At 39.3% G+C, this 24,985-nt stretch overlaps 1 protein-coding gene across 4 annotated transcripts in view; it reads right to left on the reverse strand.

Moving 5' to 3' along the window:
- The window catches only part of RNF130 (ring finger protein 130), a 54,843-nt gene that overhangs the window by 12,648 nt on the left and 17,210 nt on the right, over positions 1-24,985 (reverse strand). For 2 of the 4 annotated variants that reach the window (XM_085073691.1, XM_085073692.1), the window contains exons 3-8: positions 18,050-18,300; positions 14,732-14,803; positions 12,812-12,894; positions 6,065-6,161; positions 4,888-5,092; positions 2,765-2,858 (exon numbers count right to left, since the gene is read on the reverse strand). In XM_085073691.1, coding sequence (XP_084929817.1) covers positions 2,765-2,858; positions 4,888-5,092; positions 6,065-6,161; positions 12,812-12,894; positions 14,732-14,803; positions 18,050-18,300 — 802 coding nt within the window. The other 2 variants (XM_085073694.1, XM_085073693.1) reach the window with 2 other exon arrangements.

Here is a 24,985-nt window from a genome sequence, read left to right on the forward strand (position 1 = left end):
AAATATTTATGTTAAAGTTAATACTGCCAATACTAAAAAAAAAAAAAAAAAAAATCCTGCAAAAGTAAGCTAGTGAAAAATGACTAATTATACAAGGCCAGAGCATTATGAAAGGTCTGTATTTGTCACATCATTCCTATAGGACAGCCAGAGGTCTGAGTACTTCTAAGCTCTTGAGGACACTCCATCTACTACTGAAAATTTTCTCTAAGTGGTGTTATTCAACATTTGGGCTTTTGGGGTTTAAACCCACTCTTACACAGTAATTTTTGACTGTTCCCCAAGAAGCAAGGCAAAATGTGCTGCTTCTGTTCCTTTCAAACATTGCCTAAATATTTTAATAATAATACTGCAAGGGTATTTTGAGATCAAGAGAAAGCAGCTGGCTCCTTGTTTTCTTATCACTTAGACAATATTTACTTTTATCATAACTATTTAAAAATGCATGTGTGTGTATATATACAAACACACAAACATACCTATATTCAGTTAAATATGTGTATACTCACAACTCCAGAACTATTGCTCTAAATAACTATGTTCAAGCTGTGGGAAGGACATAGCAAAAAAACCAAAAAGGTACAGAATATGCTTTTAGGTGAGTTTTAAAGCAGAATATTTGGTGTCTTTTACTTGCATCAGCGTATTACATGGCCTCATTCTTGCTACTGTTGTTTTTTAATGAGAAAAACCCCTCAGATTCCTCCTGAAACACTACCATAAGAAAGGCAGGGTATGCCAGCATTGCTTTTTATATGGAGAGCAGCATAAAAAGCAGGTATGCTGTTTAATAGGAAAAGCAATGAGAAAGAGCTGCCATATATCTGGCATGATATTCAGCACAGGAAATTCTTTGTATAGCATGGGAAGGTGTCAACAAAACAATAAATCTAAGCATTAGTGTAATTTTAAACTGTCTAAAACAAGTAGCTGAACCCAGCAGCACTTGTGGAGGCTGCTCAGATCCCAAAGGATTCAGATGAAGAGCTGCTGAGGTTGAAGGCTACAGCCAGGAACCTCAGCTACCCAAATAAGTGATTTTTGAAGCTCTGTTTTCTGTGGTTGTGAGTTTTCTCAAGTCTGTCTCAAGTGCACACTTGATGTGCTTGCATTTCAATTCCTATCACTCAGAAAAGGAGCTCTCCTTGTATCAGCACACCCTCTGTTTGTACTGAGGGAACATCACTGTGAAAACACTTTGCTGTAGGCCCAAAGTCCCTGCCAATGTGCAGCAGCTTGTCCTTCCAGTAAAAACAGCTCCACATCCCACTGAGCAACAAAAAGAAGAGTTGCAAGGCAAGGCAGAAATGCAGCTGTTATCAGTGCCCACATCTGGATGAGACTACACAGGCTACAGTTCCTCCTCCTTCCCAATGCTGCAAGTGCTCAGCAATGCAGACATTCCCGTTCTGCAGCTCATCTTGCTCCATGCTTTCTCAAGCTACTTTTCCAGGCAAATTAACTATGTTCAGCTGCAGCTACGTTGCCAAGTTGCCGATTTATGGCTGCAACTTCAAGATTTTGACAAATGGGAAAAAAAAATCAGTAGACTTGGCAGGGCTGTTTGAGGTTCTAAGAGTTTTCTTCATTAAGCCCTTTTGGAATCAGCATATGAAAAGAGGAGGAAGATTTGCAAATTAGTGGTAATCAAAAATCCCTGATGACCAGTATTATGGACCCTCCTGAAGATGATTAGCTTGAGATTGTCTAAAATTTTACACTGGAGACTATTAGACATGTTTCCATCTTATTGAGAAGGACACCTTATACTTTCCAAATAGCAGCAAAAGTTAAAAAAATCCAACCCTCTTCTTTCTCTTATCTCAAGGCAAAAAACCCAAAGAAAATGTTTATAAAGCTACATTTCCAGGCTGCATTCCTTTGAATCTCATCCCACTTCTGGTACAGAGATCAGCACAATAATGGAAACTCAGCTGTGTCAAGATGTTTAAAAACAAAGAAAGATGTTGACACTTTGCCTTCCCAAATAAATAACTAAATTATGATTAAACGTATATCCTGAGCCCAGATATTCTGTACACCTACATGAAAATAGCTAGATGTACCTAGTTAATAGATCTGCAGAATAGATTTATACTTGCCCACACACAGAACTATAAAAAAAGACTGAAAGTCATCTGCTAGGGTAATTTCTTGTCTAGCCCGTCTGAAGGGAGGCTGGGGGTTTCTATATAAATTAAGAAAGCACAGAAACAAGCATCCCTTCATTTAAGAGAGAAGGAACATTACTGCATTCACTGCTTTCCTCTCTCCCCCCCTCCTAAAATCAAAAGGATAGTTTTCTCTTTAAACACATTTTCTTCCTTAGCTGAAAGTAAGCCAATTTTTTTTTTAATATGAAATTTGACTATAAAATTGAGGTGAAAACCGTCAAAGCTAACTGCTGGTAGAAGTTTTTAGTTCTGCCAGGCAAATTTTGAACATGGGAATTTGATGGCAGAAATCTAATGTTTATCTAGATCATTGATCAAAAACTTAACATAAATATTCTGTTTTCCCCTTTTCATGTTTCCACTTAGCAAAGACATTTCCTCAGACAATCCAGCTAAATATAAATTAAGAGGGACTTTAGATGTTACCCTGAAACCTGCTGTTAACAGAGACACTTGTATTTGAGGAAAGCGGTAAATGAATTTGATTCCTTGAAAATTATATATTCCCCCTTCTCTTGGTATTTTTTCCCAATGTTTTCCATGACACACACCCACCAGAAATGCACAGAAACATCTGAATATTTACTTACTCATTAGCATTCAAGCTAGCTGTGGCTTTGATGATCATGTAGCAGAGTGTAAGGGCACTGAGGAGGCCAAAACTGGCAATAATAAACCATTCTTCTGTTGACAAAGGAAAGGGAGGAAATCACTCGTGGGAGAAAGCGATGCCAATATTTCCCTCAAACACCACTGGCGGAAGGCAAGAGGCTTCTAAGCCATGACTGGCCCCAGGAGGTGAAGCAGAAGGAGGTTAAGCCACAGAGTTACTGACGGGAGAAGGCTAGCAAAGAAGAAGTGGAGAGAGGTGCGGAAAAAAGCATGGCACAACAGTATTTCCTGGCTAAGCCCAAGGGTTAGTGATAAAGAAAGTTACTTAACAATGTAAAGTGAAATGCAGGATCAAGGGAAAATGTAATGAAAACACTGTCCACCCCCAAGTCAGAAAGACAACTGTCAGGTTGGGTTAGGTTTGGTGAGATGCAGCTCTTTCACACAAGCACACCTAAATACTGTCACAATTCAACTGTGTCTTTGCCCCCTCCCTCCTGAAGTTATGTTATAATGTTACTTAAAACCCAAGTAAAATCAGCATAGATTGCTCAACAGTAAAATATAACAAGAGTTTTCCCACTTAATAGACAGATCTGCTCGCAGAAAAATTATTTCAACACTAGGGTACACTCACAGACATACAAAAAAATAAAAAGTAGTATAACAAAGTCTATTAAAGAACGTTCACTATTCCAAATTCTCACAAGGATCAATTTGGCATACAGTTCAGAATACAAACACTGTTGGTGAACATGGCTTTTGGTTTAACTCTCATGCATCAAAGAATGCATGTGTCATCCATAAAATACAAACATTTCAAGAGCCCTTTCTAAAGCTTTACTCTATAAACATTGTCAGAATGAACTGTTGGTGGTTATTTCTTGTTTTACCCTGGCATCCCATCTGTGCACGAGTGGCACTACAGCTGGGAACAGACAGTAAAAACACCTTCTGAAAATGCAATTAGTGAAAAGTGAAAACTACAGTTTTCCCACCCATGACAGGGAAGCAGCACAGCAACAGATCTGTTCTTGTTCAACAGAACTGAGTGCAAGGTGAACCAGAGGTTGAACGCTGGATGGCAAAGTGACTTACTGGCTTTGTGGATAATCTAAATTTTGTATGTGGATTTTCCCATCTCTTATCAGGACATTTCTAGATATGGACTATGTTTTTCATTAGGTGAGATTTTTTTTTTTTTTTAATGAGAGATTTACTTTGCCACAGCATCTAAAGAAACACTCTAATGAACTGCATTGGCTTCACTGCCTTGTATACATGTATCAGTGGCAACCAGCGTCACTAAATTCAAAATCTAGATCACAGAGGTACATAAGCAAAATACAAGGATAAAATTAGACTGTTGTACTACATGGATTCTATTTTTCAATTCAGCCAGAAAAACAACCATTCATGCATCAAGTTGAGACTGTACAGCATATGGAAAACTGATGCAATTCCACAAATACTGTATTCATTATAGTGCTACTGTACATTAAAAACCCTAGGTAAATTCCAGTAAGTGGAAATTTTCCATGCTGCTCTTATGGATAAGAGCTTTCAAGCAGTGCAGGAACAGTTTTCTGATGTTATAAAACACTTGGACAATACTCAAATGTTGGTACATCAAATGCTTCTTTAATTCACAAATTTTGTAAGAAAAAACACCTGCTAAGTGACGTCAGAATTCCAGTAGCAAGGTTCTCAGAGGAAAAAATGTCTGCAGAAATAGTGATCAGCTAAAATATTTATATTTGTATAAATTATTGCATGTGAAGTATTCCAAAGGGATAAATAACCATTTTGGCAATCCAGCTGCTTGTGCTGGTTACTGAATTCAGGAAGGTTATTTTGGTGCCATTTCAGTTCATCCAGGGTTCTTTGCATGCAGATCTAAATGGATATACCATTAATAATGGAAGTGTTGGCACTGTCATACCCAGAGTTATTGGTTCCAATAAGGAGCATATGCCTCTCGCAGAGACACTGAGGTCACCTTTGTCCCTGCAGGGACATCCATCACCAGGGCTCTGCAGCACAGAGGGACACACACACCACACAAGCCGTAGGATGGCACCAGGAGCCAAAGGACACTTACTTGTGACTGCGATGTTGATCTCTCCTGACCTTGGTGTCAGCTCCCCGTCCTGTGGCAGCTGGGACATGCCCGAGGTGCGCAGGGGCTCCAGGCTCAGGGAGCTGTCGGTGCCAAAGTCGCCGAGAGCCGAGCGCCGGCTGGCCGGCTGCCCCCGCGTGAGCCTCTCCATGTCAAAGGCTACGTTATCTGTGCATGGCACGTTGGGCTGGGGAGAGAAACAGCTCCATGTTACAGGGGAATGTTCTACGTGTAGCAAACCTGTATATTGAATAAAACCACACACGTTTTCCAGCTGCTGGGGCTGTGCTGAGGTCACGCAGGAGAGAAACACATGAATGAACAATGTCAGCGTGAAGTCGCCTCTTAAAGAGGAGGAAGGGGCAGAAAAAAGGACTAAGATTAAAGAAACGAACTCAAGTACACTTGTATCATAGCCTATGCCTGTATGGTTTACCCTGACCATGACAAACCTGAATTCTACTGTATTCTCTTCTAAAAACCCAGGTATGTTATTAACTGAAAACCAGGTCATCCACAATATATCTGCTACTCTTTCTTAGGAAATGTGCAAATTCGCAACTAACACAGCTAAAAATGGAGGCCTGATTATTCTCACTGTCTTGAATCAAAAGCCACTTTAGACAGGCTCTCCATATGTTCTTCTCTTACTCTGAAAAGAGCATCGCTCCCACTTTATAATTTTTTCCTCATACAGGAAAGATTTAAAGACTCTTCTTTGAGGTTTCACTGCTATCCCTTTGTGAACTGGTCAACCAAAGCAGTCTTCAGGGAACCCGTAAGCTTGAGTTGTTTGAGGAAAACTCACTGGCCTTGGCTGGGGTGAGGCTTTTAATTTGCAAATTTAAGACTGCCTACAGGAAACCATGAGAAAAAGAGATTCACAGAGCAAATTTAACAGGGAAGAGTTGAAAGGACTTGAGAAAAGGGAAGATTACAGAGAATCTAGCATACTTCCAGTAAATAACTGTCCTAAATGCAAATATGACAATATATTCTCAATGACCAACCAGAGAAAGAAGGAACAATGAGAAATCAGCAGCAAAGACATTGCTAAAAGCCCCCAAATGTTTTCCTCCCTCTCTCTCCCCCACAATTATTCTTCCTGTTCCAGGTCTCAGACATGGGAGGAAGAAGAGCTGACAACATAGAAACTTACCACAATTCCCAGTGCCTTCAAGATGTTCAGTTTACACATTGGACATGTACAGTGCTCACTGAGCCATGGATCCACACAGACTTTGTGGAACACGTGCCTGGAAGAACAGAGAAGGCACATACATAGTTTGCAAACAAGTATCTTTTATACAATGAGAACTACTTTAACAGACTTTTGGATAGTTGTCTTTTTAATTTTAAAATACATGCAAATCTTAGAACTGCCAGTATTCTGTGCTAATTGCAGTAAAAAATAAATAAATACTGCCTGTTGTTGTCACCCTTTACTAACAGTTCAACTAGGAAGAAACACTTGAAGATTTAAAAATTTTCCCTCCCTTTTATTGTCAATTTGAGTAGAAGATATAAGCCAGAAGAACTAAGACAATACCATTTCTACCACAGTCCTGTCTAAAGTTTTGTCTCAGTTTTGATGCAGAACTTGACCAAGGTTCTGACAGGAAGAGCACAGATCCATCAGCTGTCAATTTTGTTCACAAGTCAGTGGAACCAATCCAAATACACTCCTGTTTGACTTCAAAAAGGCTTTTATAATTATCACATGAAAGTAAAATGAAGACTTTCCCTGCCATCAGTATGTCTCAATACCAAGAAGGAAAACATGTCCATCATCATATGATTGTCATAAAAATAAAAGGAGAGGCAAATTGGGCTTTTAGAAATGGAAAGGCAAACTGGACTCCTACTTGCACAGCAGGGAACTCTGCAATAGGCAACAGTCTGAATTGCCTCCTACATTGCATCCAAACTCTTAGTCACATACATGAATATAAATGTAACAATGTTGGGATTGATATAAACCAGTATAACAGGGAAGGACTATGCAGAGACCAAAACAAGGCATATAAATTAAAGGAAGTAAAGGAAACGACCACTTAGCTTTTCAAAAGGCAAAGAACTTTACAGAGCATATTCATGGCAGAAATAGGTATCACAAGACTTTTTACCCAGTACAGCTTTAGCAAATGCTCATAATAACCTAGTCTGAGTAACTGCCTACGATAATTCCTATGATAAGAGCCCAGAGCTTTCATTTCCAGTGGCGCTGACTGCAGAGCAAGAAGCCAGTAAGAGCAGGCACACCCAGACACGACAGGCTGGTGATCATGACAAAGATCAGCAATTACAAGGGCTGCTTAGTCAGCGAAGGGCTGTGCTCTGGAGCCAGCAGGGAAAGGGGCAGGGGCAGAACAAACAGTTCTTGCCATCTATTTGAGGTATCAGCAGGGTCTGTACGAGGTGGTCATGCATGCCCCCAAGGCACCATAAAGCTGAGATACTCTCTGTCCCCTCCTTGCTCGGGTTACTCTAGTGCTCTGTGCCTCAGAAAGCTCATCGTGGGATCTGGGAGTTCTTTGCTCCCTATCCCTTGGGATTTTAAAACCAGAGACCAAATGAGGTATGCTACCAGATAATTCTCTTTTACATCTCTGGAAAGCGACCTGAAAGGCCTCCTGAAACTGTTAAACAGGGCAAAAGACAGTATATAATTATGTTCTATGTCCATTCAGGCTGACAGAGGGACTAAAGAATATCAACATAATGAAGTTCCAGGCAGCTACAGCTGTATGTCCTACCTGTACTAACTAAAGATGCAGAATTAGGGTGTAAAATAGTCAACAGAAGATGGACAGGGAGCAAAAGAATTTTGCTTATATCTATCCCAGATAATGCAGGAATAGGAACTTAAAGAACTGCAGTCAGTCACTCGGCTGGCCTGTGTCCTCTAGTAAGATGGCAATCACAAAAGACAGGATATGTACAGTGCCTTCTGTTCAAATCAGCACTCAAAATAGACTCACTTCTATTATTATTAAGCCTTAATGCATTCCCTTTATTACTCACAAAACTACAGGAAACAATGTTTAGAAACTCTGGGTGATAGAAGACGGTTTGAAATATTCTGAAACATATAGAGACGCTATTTTTCTATGTAAGCCAAATTATGACTTTTATTTGCTTATGCTTTCTTTAAAGTCTCTCAAGTCTGTTTTTTCAAAGTAGAACAAACCTGAAAGTCTAATATTTTGGGCAGCAGCAGACATCAAGACTCCACAGAAGTATGAAAACAGCTTTATTATATCATTATTGGCTAATCAGTGCTGTTGAAGCACTCAGATCAAGTGAAGCAGGCAACTGATAGAGATGTCAACATGCATCCACTAAATGTTATGAGTTACTTTAAAAAGTCATTAGCACTTTGATATATTTATACACACAGCCCAATTGTTTTTGTGACCCCCTAATTCTATGCTTTTAGTTTCTAAACCTTCAAGGTTTATTAATGGGTTTCAAAGAAGTGCAGTTCTCCAAAGGTTATTGATCTAGAAAGCATGGCTCTGCCTACTACTTACACAGTTTCTCTACCTCTTAAAAAGTTTGCTGATAGCATCATTGTGGCTCAGGCTCTGTCTGGATTTCTCTGTTTGCAAGAGTTAGAAAGCAGTTCTACAGCAATGAAGATAGCAAACAAGCATTATTTGAAAACCTCAGTCTGACAAAGTAAGCCCTTGCAATTTCTGCTCTCATTAACCTTCTCCATCATCCTATTTCTGTCACTGGTATCCCAAGACCATAAATGTGAGGAGTTCCTAGGGAGCTGCTCTTGGTCACGACAGCTGATGACGTTCCCTCAGGAGGCACACGCTGGGGAGTCAGGTGTGACACAGCCTCTGCTGCTTCCCCAGCCTCAGGCTGCAGGAAGCAGGGCCAGCAGCCAGGCTGGAAGCACTGACAGAGTCTCCCATGCGGGCACAGCTCCAGGCAGGTGACCTGCAGGTATTTTTCCACTGTGTCAGCACACCCAATCCGGTTGCCCTCCAGCTGGTAATAAACACCATAATGCCGATGCTTGTACAACATGGCTTCTTTGCAGCATTTCACAAGGGAAAAAGTGAGTTAAGAATCTCTTTTGGTGGTGTAAGGCCTCCAAATTTGCACACCACAAAACGAGAAGGGTTTGAATGATTTACAAGTGCTGTTTCCCTACAGCTCACTACCCTTCCCTGCTCTCAGTGCAGCATCCCACCAAAGGTACCTTTACTGCTGCAAAGTTGCATCTTTGGCTACTGCTGGAGGCAGCTGCTCCCCTGGCCCTGGTGCCCAAGGCACTGCAGGAAGCAGAAAGGATGCCATCAAGATTGAGTTAATTTGGTCTTAAAAAGAAAAAAGCAGCTATTTGCAGTAGCACAGAATCAAACAGATGAAAATCTGAAAATCTGCTTTAGCCACTTTTGTCACTTTCCTCCTTATTGTCCAGGATAGGAATTAAGAATTTGGCCCAAAAGCCATTTATTTAAAGTATTCACTACTCCTTTAATTATTTTCCTACCTTGTTGATTTCTTCCTTCTCAGGCCATCTTTCTGCCCTTTCCAATGTCATTTTCTGCTTTTCTCTAAACTCTCACTTTGCTCTCCTCTTCCCTTATCTCTCACTAATCCTTCACACTACCCACTGCTGATCACTTTTCACCTAGTGCCTGTACAGCCCTTAGATGCAACAACGTGATGATGGTAGAATAAAATTATCTGAATAAAGAAAGCTATCAGTGAGGTTTGTCTTTTGCTAGGATCCCTTTGACATTTGCTTCCTCTATTTATTTTTCACTTACATAATGACATTCACAAAAGACACACTCCCCAAGCTTGGAAGCCTAAAACAGATGGCTGCTTGTCCCTCTGTGTGCTAAAGCTCCAGGTATGTCCATAGGCTGCTGGTACTCAACATATTTTTATCTCTGAAGCACAGAATTAACTACTGTAAACAATGCAGTTGAATTTCTACCAATTTCACCTTAGTTTGTTTTTAAATTGGCCACGATTTCTCACATGCTAGAAAACTTTACATCACAGATGTGGTGTTTCGCTACAGAATTTTAGGTGCAACTTGCTCAGCTGCTGGTAGATTTTGCCTGCTGTGTCTGTCCAGATGAGATTCCTCTACTGAGGCACAGAGTGACAGACCATACTTAACTGCAGAGAACAATTGTGGCACTAAAGGGAAAGGCTACTTTTAAATTGATGAAAGCAGCAAGGATGTCACATGTCAGTGATTCCTACTGTCTAACGATTACAGCTTCCCCAAAAAGCACAGTAAGAAGAACTTCCAGCCCTTCATTTGCTTCCTCTTGTTCAAGTCATTTTCTCCACGGTATTCTTGCAATTTATTTTCTCATCTGGCTTAGAAACTCTCTTGTAGGCTTTGCTTTATTGTCTGTGTGCTGTCTGGGTCTTTTTTTTCTGTTTTGTTGTTGCTGGGTTTTTTTGTTGTTGTTGTTTTAAATTTTTTTTAAACTAACATTGTATGCTGCACTAAAATGGGAGGTTGAAGTATGAGGAAGTAGAACGGAGTTAAACCTCAGAAACAAGTTTCAGGGAAAAACATCTCAGATACTGAAGACTGAAAAATCTTATATGGAATCTGAAATTTATTGGGCCCATCTCTGCAGGTAGTAGTTGGCTTTTCATCTACAAATATAAAAATGTATTGTGGAAAGCATCCATCTCACTGCTTGTCTAGCCTAGATGGTTTTGCACTCAACTTAAAAGCTGAGCTGCAGTAAATGAAAAGTGAGATATAAAAAAGAAGTAGAAAGCAAACATAAAAGTTGTCACACAGCCTTCGGCAGCAATGTAATCTGAGCCTTCACTAACCTTACATTCCTGTGAAAAACAGAACAGAAAATGATCTACACAAGAGCCTTGATCTCTCCTATATATGGGAGACTGCACTGGGGCAGGTTGTGCTGAGGTGGCAGCCAGGTGCACCTGCATTCAGCTCCCTGAACAGCTGCAACTGTCCCTGAGGGCCCAGAGCTTCCTGTCTGCAGGACTGCAGCTCACCAAAGGTGTCTGAAGGAAAAGGACTTTTTTCCTTTTTTAAAATTAAACAAAAATCAATGATCACCTTGTTTAAATGGTCTGTATGTATCTGTGGATATCAGCAACACATCCACTGCTGTTAAACAACTGACAGGGGCAGTTGTTTAACTAAGGAAGGTAGCTTTTAATCTCAACTCTGCCTTATGCTCAGTGGGAAGAGCTGTTTTCCTACTGGGGAAGACTTATTCTCTCTTCACTGGCAAGGACTTCTTCCTGCCCAGTGTTCAGTATCAAGAAAAAGGCATAAAGGAGTGGGACTTGTGAACTCATTTCCTTGAGCCTCACAGTAGCACCCTGAACTACACAAGAGAAGCTTTCTTAAGAGGCAGTTTACCAAACAATCATATCAGTGCTCCAAAAGTGGAGTGCAGTTTCCACAAGTTCCTTCTCCAATTTCTGAATAACCTTCTGCATAACATATCAAAAGAGCAGGGCTTAATTCACCTATATAAGCCTCATTTGAGATTACAATAAATGATGTAACTCTGAGATCTTTGCTTAACACTCAAGAGTACATTTTTTGAGGCAAGAGGACATCAACTTCGAGTAAAAATGACCGAATTGTAAAAAAGAAATGCACACACATCCACATGACCAAAAGCTCCTAAACCTTTACAAACTAAGACCAAGCTCTTCTATTCCTAAATATTTTAATGAGAGTTTCTAAATAACCAGTTGTAGGCTATTTTATCTAAGCAATGCTAAAAATCTGAAAAAGGTCATTGTTTCCTACTGTCCAAGAGGTAAGGAATACAGAGAACAGTAAATTGAATTAGATTTTTGCATTCAGAAGTATTTTTGATCAGTCAGATATAAAATAATACTGTTTTCCTTCTATGATGATGGAAATACATTATACATTAGAAGATATTACAGCTATTCAGAACAGCCTGTAGGAGGATTTAGAAGACCAATAAAGAATTCTTATGTGCTGCTGCTGCTGCCTGACTTAAGATTGACTCCAACACGACTTTTCTGCTTCCAGAGTCATGCAAAGCCATTCATGTACCAAGCACAGGCCAAGTTACTGGATCTTGCTGCATATATACAACCTGACTTATATGTGGTTTTTGTGCCTTGAGATAAGGAGAAAGCTTTGCACTTCAGAACACAAGGGAAAGATGTCCTTGGTAATGCTTAAGGCTACCAAAATGTATGATTCATCAAAATCAACCACCAGGTGGATAAGTATTTAAAAGCCTCTCTCACAGAGAAAATATGCCAAAACAACTCAAGAATGGAACTGGAACAGAAACAAACTGAAAACCTGTAAATGTCAACACAATGGCATAAAAGGGGGAGGAAGCTGTTACATTTTAAGCACTAATGCAGAATCACCAGCAAGTAGAAATCTTCAGACACAAGCCAAGATCACTCTGCATTGGAGAGACCAAAGACAGATGACAGCACAGTGGCTGACTAATGCCAGGAGGTATGAAGGTTGCAAAGACTGCATTTCCATCTCCTATAGTTCCAGACACCAACAGCCAGTGGTTGCACATCTATTGTGCAGAATGCTGCAGCTGCACCTGGGTCATTATACTGAAGTTTTTTGAGTCTGCCCCTCACTTGATCCTTAAACCTGCACCCCTCCACCTCACTGCAATCTCAACAGCTTTGTTGCCAAGATCTTTAATATAATTCTGTTTAATCTCCACTGTCCTAACAGTGCTAGCATCCACCTTCACACCTTCTGGCACCACAGTCTTAAAATAAAGTGGCTGTTATTAGGGCTGGAAACATCCAACAAATGCATTTGTGAATTACAATGCACCTCTTATATGAAATGAAACAAAAGAGCACCAAAAGAGAACGGTTTCCAAACAAAGCAACTTTATTATCTTACTTGCATGGCAAAATGCGAACAACATCGTTCTGCTTGTAACTCTCAATGCAGACAGCACAATGATCAAAGTCTGGGTCTGTTTCCTAAAATGAATAGAATGAGAATTCAAGTCAAGAGTTGAGGCTATGACAAATGTCAAAGTAGTTGTGACTAGTACATGAACTGCATTGTGCCAAGTGGTTGTTACTAAGCTATAAAACCAATGACTGCATTATTATATTCTGATATGACTTAAGCAAGAAAAACATCTCATATATACAAAACTTGCCCTTTTTTGGAGCTGGTAAATCATCATTTGAAACATAAGTTAAGGCCTAAGATGATTCTAGTGTTCAGTGAAATCATTATAAAATAGTGGAGATTTTCCTAGATTTCCTTTTTTTGCTTCCAGCTTGGAGCTAACATTTCTATTTTATTCAGGTTTTTTTTTGTTTGTTTTGGCAGAATAAGAATTCTGGGGCTCATTTTTACAGCCAGAAGTAGCACATTTTACTTACTGCAGAGTAGTCCCATATTTGTGTCTGCTGTTTACTTGCAGAATTATCATTGTGCTTACCCAGACATGAATATGAGGATCGCTGATTGACTGGCTCCTCTCCTTTCTGTTTTCTAGAAGTTATGATTTTTTCAGATTGTATTTTTAAATATGAGCATTTAAGATTTCAAATGAGAAAGGGGGGGACTTCATTTGGATATAGATATGGCATCAACAATTCATCATTAAAATGTTTGGGCCTGTGACACAAAACAGGCTGTGCCTTCTCTTAGTTCAACTTCACTGTTCTTTGATGTCAACAAGCTACAAGCCAGACACCAAGGCAGGGAGCAGAGCAAGGCCACAGCCACTCCTGGTCATCACCAGCTGGGGCTGCACAGAGAATCCTGATGGCTGCTCTGAGGAAAAAAAAGGTTTTTCCCACTTTTTTCACCTGCATGAGCTCCTCATGCTGTCTGTACTGCAACCTATATAGCACTTGCCAATTTTGAATTTATGCTGTCAAGACAACAGCATTTTTTTACACAGAAAAGTTCCTCTAATCTGTATGTTCTCCCATTCCAGAAAAGGTTTACTGCAGTGGGCTGTTTTAAAATGAAACTACATAGGGAGGGAGGAAGAACAGAAAGACATTTTTCTCTGCCATCTCTCTGGAAGCAAATTTTCCTATCACTTCCTCATCTTACACTGCTGATGGTGTTTGTAAGAAAGATAAAAAGGAATCACAATAAAAAGGCCCAAAGAAATAATATTTTAAAAATCAAATCATAGCCAGAATTCCCCTGCCTTTTGCAAATTAAAGCTAAAAAATTAAGCAAGATTGAATGACTATTTTTTCCTTTCAGAATCAAAGATAAAGCAATACTGCTCATGAAAGTGGAAAAACCTTAGGACTTAACACACCATATATTTTAATTTGTATACTAGCAAGAAATATTCTTGGAGTAACATTTACTATCTTTAAAGAAATACCTCTTTATGCTCCCCCTTAACTTACTGAATAGTTGTATTTTACATAAGAGATTAACCTCAATTACCTGTCTTTGAAATTTATTTTTCCTTTACAGAACTTACATATGGAAAGGTTATAAGCTTACAGAATTCCACATAAATAATGCCAGCCCTATGTACTCATGCCAGGACACCCTCCCAGCCAGCCAGCATACAAAACCACCCTCAATCACAGTTGCCAGATGGAGTGCAAATAGTATTTAAGCAAGAAAAACTTCTTTGAAATATACAGACTTACAGCACACATCAATATTAACAGTTACAAAAAATACTGTGCCACAGAACAAAATAAGCCTCCAACAAGGAAGGCAAAGTCATAATTCAGAAACAGAAAGAAAAAACTGAGGTTGTTTCCCCAGAAAAAAATTAAATATGATGCTCAAGTTTATCATGTTGAAATCTTATTATTATACCTTATCACCCTTCTTTACTGTCCTGGTTGTCAATTTACCAATGGCTTTCTTGGCAGCATCTCCAAGACGACGCTAATAAAGTGACAAAGAAGAGAACACAAATTAACCCTGATAAACAAGCTTCATTAGTGTCCTTTATAATGACTTATTTGGACTCAATAATACCACTGCAATACACACTATGGCAGCCGGCCAACACATAAAACAAAATGCAAACACAGCAAAGCACAGAGATTTGTTGAGAAGGAAAAATAGTCAACAGCTGAATCCTCAAATGCTCTCCATAAGCATGGGCATAAAACTCATGGAGTGTACAGAAGTCCACAAAAATGATTCAACATTGATGTGCAAAACTAATCAAACCCAGGTAGCAGGAAAAAAGCTAAGGCAATGTCCCCTCCCAGTGATTTCCACTGTATTCTGTTCATATTGGTTTTTATTCAGTGTGCTGTAATATACTGCTTGCTCTCTTAAGCTTGAATTATTTTTGTATTTCCCCCCCTGAGCAGGGTGATCTTACTCTGAGATGCAGGAGATCCTCCCAGTGTAACCTAGTTTCTCTCTTCCTATTACCCAAAACAACCAGGATCTCATAAAAGGAAAAAATGATGGGTCACAAAATCTAAATAAGCCAGTGCAGACTTAAATAAAGCTGAAATGAATACTGGTTTGAAGATAACCTCAATCTGAATGCAGAGGCCAAACTATTTTTTGCTGTTTATGCTGCTTTATGACCAGCACTGTTGGGTGGAAGGAGCCTTTTCTGACACTCAAGTGCTGATTCCTACTGAAATGCCCAGTTTCCAGCCAACAAAGACTGGCTGTTTGTCACTGTTTTCCTACTGGGGTCCCAGAGATGGGCACTGAATGAAACAAAGATCCTGTCATCTTCCTTCGTGGACATGAGACATTAGACTTGGCTTACAGCTGACTTAAAAACCAAAATTCATGTATTTCCCCTTTCACCTCCATCCTGTATTAAGTACTCTGCCCTCGAAAGGGATGGGCTGCTTCTGAGAATGCACCTCTCAAAACCTCCCCTGCAGTCTGCAAGGAATGTGTGGGGTTTTGTGCCCACCTTCTATAAAACCAAAACCCAAATTATTCATAGGTGTACCCCCTGTACGACACATTTCCCTGCACACAAATAAAAATGAAAGTTGCTTTTATTTGAGAAACACAATGACCTCAGAACTCTGTACCACAACTGCCTGTACCACTTATTCTAGAATTACATAAGCAGTTTTCTTCCTTGTGGTTTTCACAGAACTGCAGCTCTTATTTTATATTTTTTAGAGCAAGGATGTGAAAAAAAATCAGATACACAGTCTCAGCTACTGAAGTATATCCATGTAGGAAGTGCAGCATTAGAAGCAGAGCTGGGATGGGAAATCATATGGCTCCTAAAGTCAGAAATCTCACTCTAACTTCAATATGTGAGAAACTGGTCAATTTAAGCAGATCTAAATTACATGCCCTGGAACAAGCATATTGGCCTGAGTACTTAATGACACAGAACACACTGGGCACACTGCTGGAGTAGATAACCATTGCATAACCAAAAGTGTGATTACTAAGAGGAATGAGGCTGAAATGGAATTTAACTTAAATGCTCAAGATGACCAGCAAAGTAAACGTGGGTAGTATTTATATTTCATTCTGCTGCATGCGATTGTATATGCACTACAAGAAATTCTAAAGAAAGATTATTTTCCCATTGAAAGCATAACATTTCAGCAGACCTTTTCCAACATATTAAAGCTCTTTCACATGAATAAATTTGCTAAATAATAACCTTCATCTCTTCCATTTAAGACGTCAATCTCTTCCATTTTCTAATTTTAACAAATATTCTTTCTTGCTAGCACTGGAAATGCTTAGCATTTGCTATTTTGCAAAGTTAGGGCACAGGCACACAGCATATGCTTGCCTTTAAAGCCCAGAACTGTCTGGATGGAAAAGGCCACTTCCACGTGCAAAAGAGTTTCACACCTCCGCTGGAAGGGTGCAAGAGTAACAACGTGAAATAACAATATCTACTTGTGTTATCTACGAAACACAGCATGGTTTTGATAGCTTTGATTTAAAAAACAGAAAAACGTGTGCCTTGACATAACTTAAAAACAAGATCATAGCCTAAACCAAGTTATTTCACCACTAACAGTACAGTCTTTGTGAAAGCTCTCAAAGCTCTTTAAAAATAAGCTGTAGCTGTCGCCACCTTCTTATTAAAGTTTAATAAGCTCAGCTTTTTAAACCACATAAAATTTTCATCAAGTTTCTCCTGACCTTTGTAAAAATCTAAAGAAAGAAAAAAGGTCATAAGAGCCCTTTCCCAATGGAGCAACTGTTTTGAAACGTGGACATTTGGAAGAAGCCTAGAGCCATGTAGGGGATAGAGAAGGCACAATTTAGTATTCCACAGACATTCATTAAGTTACAGTTATATTTAAACTTTCACCATCCCAAGGGACCACACTAAGTACCAGCTACAGTGTGGTCATTTAAGAATGACATGCTTAGGAAAATCTACAGGATGCCCATGGGACCTGCAGCATCAGACACTATTTATAGTAAGTGAAAAGGAAATCCTGTGCCACAGCTGAGGATTTGTAAGTTTGAATTTGTCTTAGGTCTGACAGAAAACTGCCCCAAAGTGAACTGCTGTGTAACAGCTGTAATTTGGGGGAAAGAGGGGACAGTGACTAGAGGTCAGGAGGTTTCTAACTTGGCCTTGACAGAGAAATAAGGCAAAGAAGACACTGGATTTCCTGAGGTTTACTGACCCTTCTCAATAAAAGCCAAAGCATCAGGGAGGGTCATTAAGTTCACACTAGTAAAACATTTACTTCCAAAGTTTAATCCATGTTTGAGTTGACAACCTGATTTAGCTAAGAAGTCTGAGTGTGGGCATACATAACTCAGTTCTTAAAACAAATTAAAAGTCAAAAAAGAATGTAAGAAAGGCATATTGGACAAAATTTTAGTTAAAATATATGACCAAGAGAATTAGGCACTCCATACCAAGTGTGTGATCTTAAGTAAAGTTGAAAGTTAACACAGTAACACAGTAGCAGCTCTACACCTTAGTTTTCTTGCCCTAACATTCATGACAGATTATGGTTAGGAAATACTTTTATATAATTTCTGAATTCCCTTATATTACAGAAGGTATCCTTAAGAGCATGGAGAGAATCTGTAACATTTGCTCCTACACTACCAAAGTTCATTCACAACTTAACTTTCCTCCCCATTCCCAACATACACCCAGTATGTATTACTCAGCCAACACAGAATCCATCTTACTTTTGGACTTACCTGATTCCTGTCACGTGCACTTGTGTACCTGATCTTCTGGATGAAGTAAAATATTAACCATGCTGAAGAAATGATCATCAAAACAATGAATGATATTGACACAAAGACTAGAGAGCCCCGACTGAAGTTCTTCGGGGGAACACGGGACCCCACGGCTATGGCCATCAGGACAGAGATATTCTTTTCCAGGTAATTCAGGATCTCCTTAACCTTCGATTCTGTAATCATGACAGCAACAATGTCTCCAGTTCCTATAAAAAGGGAAAAAATATTTAATTTAAATTTAAAAGTAACATAGCATGCTGCTCTCAAGATTTTCTAAATGCAAAGCCATTTGACAACTCAAGAGGTTTTAATCTAAGACATGTATGGCACATGGAACATGCTACTGGGCACTCTACTCATGCCTCGTCCTTCAAATCCAGATTTTCAAATTAACATGCAAATCCTCTGCAGCTCCACACATAGTAACAGATCTCTACTGCTGGTTACACAGTACTTCACACATTGTAATTGCTGTGTGCAGTCAGAACTAGCTTTCAAAAGTGCATTTTTTCCAGATCTGAAGATGTGAATACCTAAACAGGCAACTCTCAGAAAAACATTTAGGAGATGAGTAAGAATATGAGAATACTGCTGGACGCCCTTAGCATAGGCAGTGCTGCGGATGTTGCTGGGGAGAGTTATGCAAGTTCCCCTGTGTGGTTATGTGGCTGCAAAGTAAAAGAGAAATGAAAAAACTTGGCAGAAGTTTGACTGCTGATTTTATCACCCATACAAAGACACGCTTGATAGGATCGCAAAGAGGCTGTCAGCTTCATCAGCTCCATTTTCAAAGCGTAGCCCATCTGTTTTCATAGTGTCTTGCCTCTAGACTATTTCCTGTCCCAAAGGGAAAATTATTGGTACGAGGATAATAAGAAAACCATAAGTCTAGCTGAAAAAGAACAAAATCACCTGTAGAGCAAAGAGAGCACCTATGTTTTAAAGCAAAGACCCCATTAAAAAAAAAACCGATCTTGAACACAGGGTAATTCTAAATTCAAAGAAAGAAAAGTTTTAGAAAAACCAAAACCAGAAAGAAAAAAACCCTTTTGAAGTGTTATTCATCCAGACTTATTTGCTTCCTATACTAAAACCCCTTTCAAGACCTATTTTCAAAATGCTTGCAAAATCTGTTCATCTGCTTGCTCCATCTGCTTGCTCCAATTCACATTCCCTCAGAGAGGAACTGTGTAAGGCAAACGACTTCAGCACCAAGATTCTGGATTTAGAGTGGATTTAAGCTACAGAGAACCTAGTGTGACAGTAGAGAACATGAGGTCCTATTTTAACACAAGGCATTTGTTCAAAGTCTTTTAATCAAAACCTAATTTTTAAGAAGCTACTGTATCTGCAAAATGATGTTCAAGAGACAAAAGAGCAGCATCTTTGAAACCCTGAGCACAATAACTCAGGATGACAGCTACATAATTTTCCAAAATGGGGACTTTTAATAGAGTTGTGCAATAGCCTTAAATGTTCTCTCATTACTCTTTCCATCCACCATGCTAAATAGTAACATTTACAGTCACTATCATCAGTTTTGCTATAGAGTTCACTAATGTTGGTGTTGTGGATTGTGCTGACAGAACTACTAAAAAGAATCAAAGCTGATAATCTCAGAAATTAAAATCTGCACAATAATTGAAATAACATTCTACAGCCCTCAAATTGCTTTCCTCAAGAAATTTCAACTTTTCCTTGTCCTGCTAACATGGGACTAAATAGGAAAAGAAATTTCAGTGTTTCCTTCTGCACATTTTTGAAACAGTGTCACAGTAATTCAAAAGCTTTGAAGAGCAATGAAAACACAACACAATTTATTTAATCTCTGGTATAGCACAGACTCACACAAGATCAACTTTAATCCAGCTCTCAAGAGACACTTCAGCACCAAGTCTGGTTTCATGCAAAATAACCAAGACATAAAATAACCAATCGGCAGCAAAGCTCAGAGTTTAAGTCCATCACTAGTTTTATTTTCATGGAAATTTACTCAGATTCTTATTTGTCCAATTGGGAAGACAATTCCTGCCCAGACTCTCACCACATTTTTATAGCACAAGAGACACCTTTCCTACAAGATGCTGTATGTAGATGCAGCACGTGCTCCTGCAACCCCAAATCCCTGCAGCTCAGATACTGCACGATCAATCAAGAGTAGATAATTTATACCACTTGATATTTTCCCCAGACTTCACTTCTGTTCTTCATATCTAGCTCAGACAGAGAAGAAAAGCAGGGAAGGGTACAGGAGGACTGTATTCCCCAGAGCACATGCTCTGCTAAGCTTCCCCAGTAGGAATTTATTTGCACTGAGGAATTATGTTAGTATCAAAGTATCAGGCCAAAGCACTCAATGTAATATTCTAACATGATTTATAGTTATCTGCAAAGCAAAGATGACAAAGATCTGATACTAGTCCAGTTCCATCTGCATCCAAAGCTGAAGCCTCTACCTATTCCCTGCTGCCCAGGGAATGTGACAAAGCTGACAATCTGTCACGCGTTTTATATAAAGCCCAGCACAATGGGAACCTCTGGCATCACTGCAAAGTGATTTGCATTCCAAATGACTCAACTGGGAACAGCCAAAGTGCTACTGCTGCTTCTGACCCTGCTAGAGCCAAGGAGAACTGCAGAAAAGAAAAATAAATTGTGTCTGTTTAACATACTGAAGCTCAGTGGAAACTGGGACTTGGTTCATCCATATTTTTGTCAGGGGCATCACCCTAAATAATTTTAGCAAGAACTCCCTGTTTGAGAACAATTGGGGGCAGGAGGAGACAGTGACTCATTTATTTTAAGCACCTTGAAACTTGTATTTCTGAAACTTTAGCAGAAAAAAATCCTCAGGTGAAGACAGAAAGACTAAGAGTGTTTGTGAAACTCAGAATATGGTCTTACTCCATAATCTTACGAAAAGCAATATTCTCCTCAGCCAAGAACACAGTGTCCAGAGAAAAGAATCTGGACTGCTAAGGAGAGCCAATGAAATACACATGGAACCATAGACGACAAGCTAGGACAGACGGTAGGCACAAGATAAATATTGATGTCTGTAAACATAAATCATTTAATTGCTATCATCCAAACCCAGGCAGCTCTTTCTAGCTTGCAATTTTACCATGCGCATGTTTAATTAGGATAGTTATACAACTCTGTGTATGAAAAGGGATGAAGTTGTGACTAATCATTAAATCTGTGTAATGTTACATTGTGAGAGCAGAAGAGAGAAGAACTTAAAAGCTGAGAAGACACTAAAAAACAGACTATGGGAGAAACAGCAACATCCAGAAGTTTCCTGTAGATCTGTAAGGAATCTGCTTTGCTCTCATGGACCTATTCATATCTCCTAGCAATTCTAAAAGAGCATGCTTAGAAAGTCAATACAAAGTAATCTCAAAGAAATGTTACAAGTGCCATCACAGGCAAGTATTTGTGGTGCTTTTGTTGTGGGTGTTTTTTTTTTTTTTGTTGACTCTTGACTACCAAATGTTTGTCTGAAGCTCAAAATATGGTTAATTATGTCCAGGTTACTAAGCTGAAGACAGGCATTGTTCAAAGAGCAGACTTCAGATACCTTCAATCCACCCAGCATTCACTGGAGATAGCAGGGAATAGCAGCCTGGCAAAATGCAACTGCCAAAGAGGCTGCAATGCTTCAACCACCTTCTTGCAGATGGGGAGGGCAAAACCTTAGATCCCATCAGTGAAAAGTGTCAGACCACTTGTGAGAGGCACTGAACTATTGTGATTTGATGCAACAAGGTTTGCAGAGAACTGAGAATTAAGTCAGACACTCATAACAAAGGTCAGTGATTTGCTAATGGCTGATATTTTAAGCTAAAGTCCTTGCAGTAAGTCTCTGATAGTGGCTGATGATGCTGCAGACACAGCATGAAGCACACAGACTGCACTCATCTCATGCTTGCGAAAGAATATTGTCCTCTCTTTAAATAGCAGAGAATATTTAACTGCAACTGAATCCCTTCATCACTTCTTTCTGAAAAACCTAAACTTAGCACACATTTACCTGAATAATTCTGCTGGTGAAAATTTCAGAGTACTTCCTTAGAAAACACAAACAAATTCCTCATTTCCTGATAAAGAATGGTCCAGACAGTCACTTGAAAGCTGGATTCAGAGCATGATTCAGATATTGAAAGGCCACTGCCTTTCTGTGTGTAGCAACAGGATCATCATAATGATAATGTAATTAGAAATAAAACTGCCCATCTTCAAAAAACAGACTTCCCTCTTCTTCTATTAAAATCCTCTATCTGTGTGCTAAGCATTTCTGACTGCATCATATCAGAAATAAAAAGGCAGGAACACCTACTATTCAGTACCCAGAAAAGGGATCAGTCCTATTCCTGGGAGTGACAGATTTCTTGGAATAACATTAACTAACAGTGAAACCACTCCAACAGAATTTGGGACCCCAGAAAATGACAAAGAAAGCAGGAAAGCCCTAATGAAAGCCATGGGTGTATATGAAATTTTGAGAGACTGATTTTGAGTTCTGTGAAAACACCAGAAGCCATCTGAGCTGCATGAGAGCAGAGGTGGAAGCAAGGATTAACCTCTACAAGGGAAGGGATTCAGCCACAGAGAATATAAGCTATGGAACCTATGAGGAAAAGGATAAGGGAAAGGCATACTGACCTGTATGCAAAGCTGAGTGCTAGAAAAAGTGGGCTCGGGGAGAAGAGTTTTTAAATAAAAATTCTATCACATTTAACAGCAGTGGGAAAATCCATGAATTTATCAGGTACCTTAACATTTTCATCTGATGCAAAATAAAGAAATTCGCTATGAAGAATAACTCTTACATTCTAAACAGGTTTATGGGAAAGCAGACACCAAGAGGAAGAGCATTGGCATATCTTCAGAGTCATTAAAACCGGTCTAGCTACACATATTTTTATTTTGATCTAATCAGAAAGTAAACAAGAGCACATCCAAGCTGTCAACACATGTGCAATCTCAAGAGTAAAATATGTTGTTTGAGATGTCCCAAATCAAATACTTCTGAAAACAGAAAAAGCCCATAATATTTGACAGTTACTGCATTCTAAACAGGACAAAAAATTAATGCCAAGAATATATTGATTTTAAAACAAGACTAGCAGCATTTTAAAACATTTGTCTTCCTGTTGCCTTAATAACATTGAAAATGTTGAATTCTTGCCTGTATGTAAACATTTACTTCAGGATGTGTATTTTATGTAGTGTCAAACACCAAAACAGATTTTACAAAATTACCATGACAAAAATCATAAAGGGCAGTGGTATATGAAACTACTACCCAAAAGTCAGGCTTTCACTCGATGCCTCAGTTAAATACAACCAGTGAAACAACTTGCTATCCCAAAACACTGAGCAGCTATTTGAAATCACAAGTCTCTTTGCTACAAAAACCTATGTAAAACAACCTAGGAAAAAAAAACCTTCTGAGATTAAAACTTGAATTCTGTCTATTCAAGTTCAGTGAGGAATAGGCTGAAATACTGTCAATGTGAGTCTGAAGAACACTCAAAACTGCTCTCTGTAGCAAAAAGAGCTTCAACAGATTTCCTTCTGTCAGGTAAAGAGAGGATCCTGCTCTGTGCCCTTTAAACCTGATTACACACAGCTCAGTGTTCTGCAATGTGCCAGGCACTGCTGCACTGCACATATGATGGACCATCACAGAGGAGTCCTGCTCCTTTAAGAAAAGCAGGCATTGATTGAGGCATATGATTAGAAAACCAGAAGCAGCAAGAGCAGCTTTTCAAAGATGGGTGTGACACAATTAAATTCAAAACAAATATTAAAGCTTAATCAGATTCTTGTTGTGCTAGCCTGTAGCACATTAAGTCTGTAAGTGATAAATAATAAACCTATAAGCCCATCCTCCTTCGTTAAACAAAAAAACAATGCCTCAGTATAATGTCCTTGCTGTATTTTTGATCAGCTTTATAGTCTGCTATGACCAAGAGTTCCTAAAAGGAGAGCTAGGTCACAAAATCAGTTGAGAAAACTGTTGGGCTGTATTTAGTTAGACGACAACTGCTGACACATTATTTCATAACCCAGTTGCTCTATTCTGACACTCAGGGAAATGTTTCTTAAGGAGAAATTTGCATACAATCAAAACAAGTAGTCAGAGCTACATCCTGATTCATTCACAAGTCCAAATCCTGCTGACACACGTGAGCTGGGGAGCTACGCCCCTGGATTTCCTCAAGCTTGACAAGGTCAAGCTGTCTCTCTCCTAGACCCAACACACTCAGTCCAGAAAACCAACACTCACAGCCTCCCAGAGATACAACACAACATCAGTATGCACAACAGAGGTGTTGGGCTTTGGCTTCTCCGCAGATCATTTTCTCTCCACCAGTCTCACCCAGGGAGCTCCGTTTTATCTTCTAACCCAAGTCATACGACAGAAAGCACTGCTAGAAAAGTTAAGATCATCTATTAATCTCTAAGATGCACCCATCTCTTATTTTTAAAAGAGTCCCACAAGTTCCAGAAACTCTGCCCCATCTTCAATGCTACTTCAACACTTCTGATGGGCAGCAGAAAGACAGACCCATGGCTGGGCCAAGAAGGGTAGAAAATTTATAAATCCCTGAAATCTGAACTGCAGCAGAATTCCCTTAGAATGATAAGGATATTGGGTTCAGGGCCTTGTGGCTTTTTGTGTTCCCCTCCTTTGAATTGCCTTGATAATTCCACTTATACCACATACTCCTTTCCTGTGGAAGGACTTTTTATCTTCTGGGAATTACATTTATATATATTTTTTTGTGCTTGTGACCTATTGGGTTCTTTACACTAGAGAAAACCAAGCCTAGACATGGGAAAAGCAGACAGATGCTGAAATGACTTTACAGACACTTCACA

Source organism: Lichenostomus cassidix, chromosome 13, assembly GCF_008360975.1.
Source record: "Lichenostomus cassidix isolate B80296 chromosome 13, HeHo_3.0, whole genome shotgun sequence".
NCBI classification, from domain to species: Eukaryota; Metazoa; Chordata; class Aves; order Passeriformes; family Meliphagidae; genus Lichenostomus; species Lichenostomus cassidix.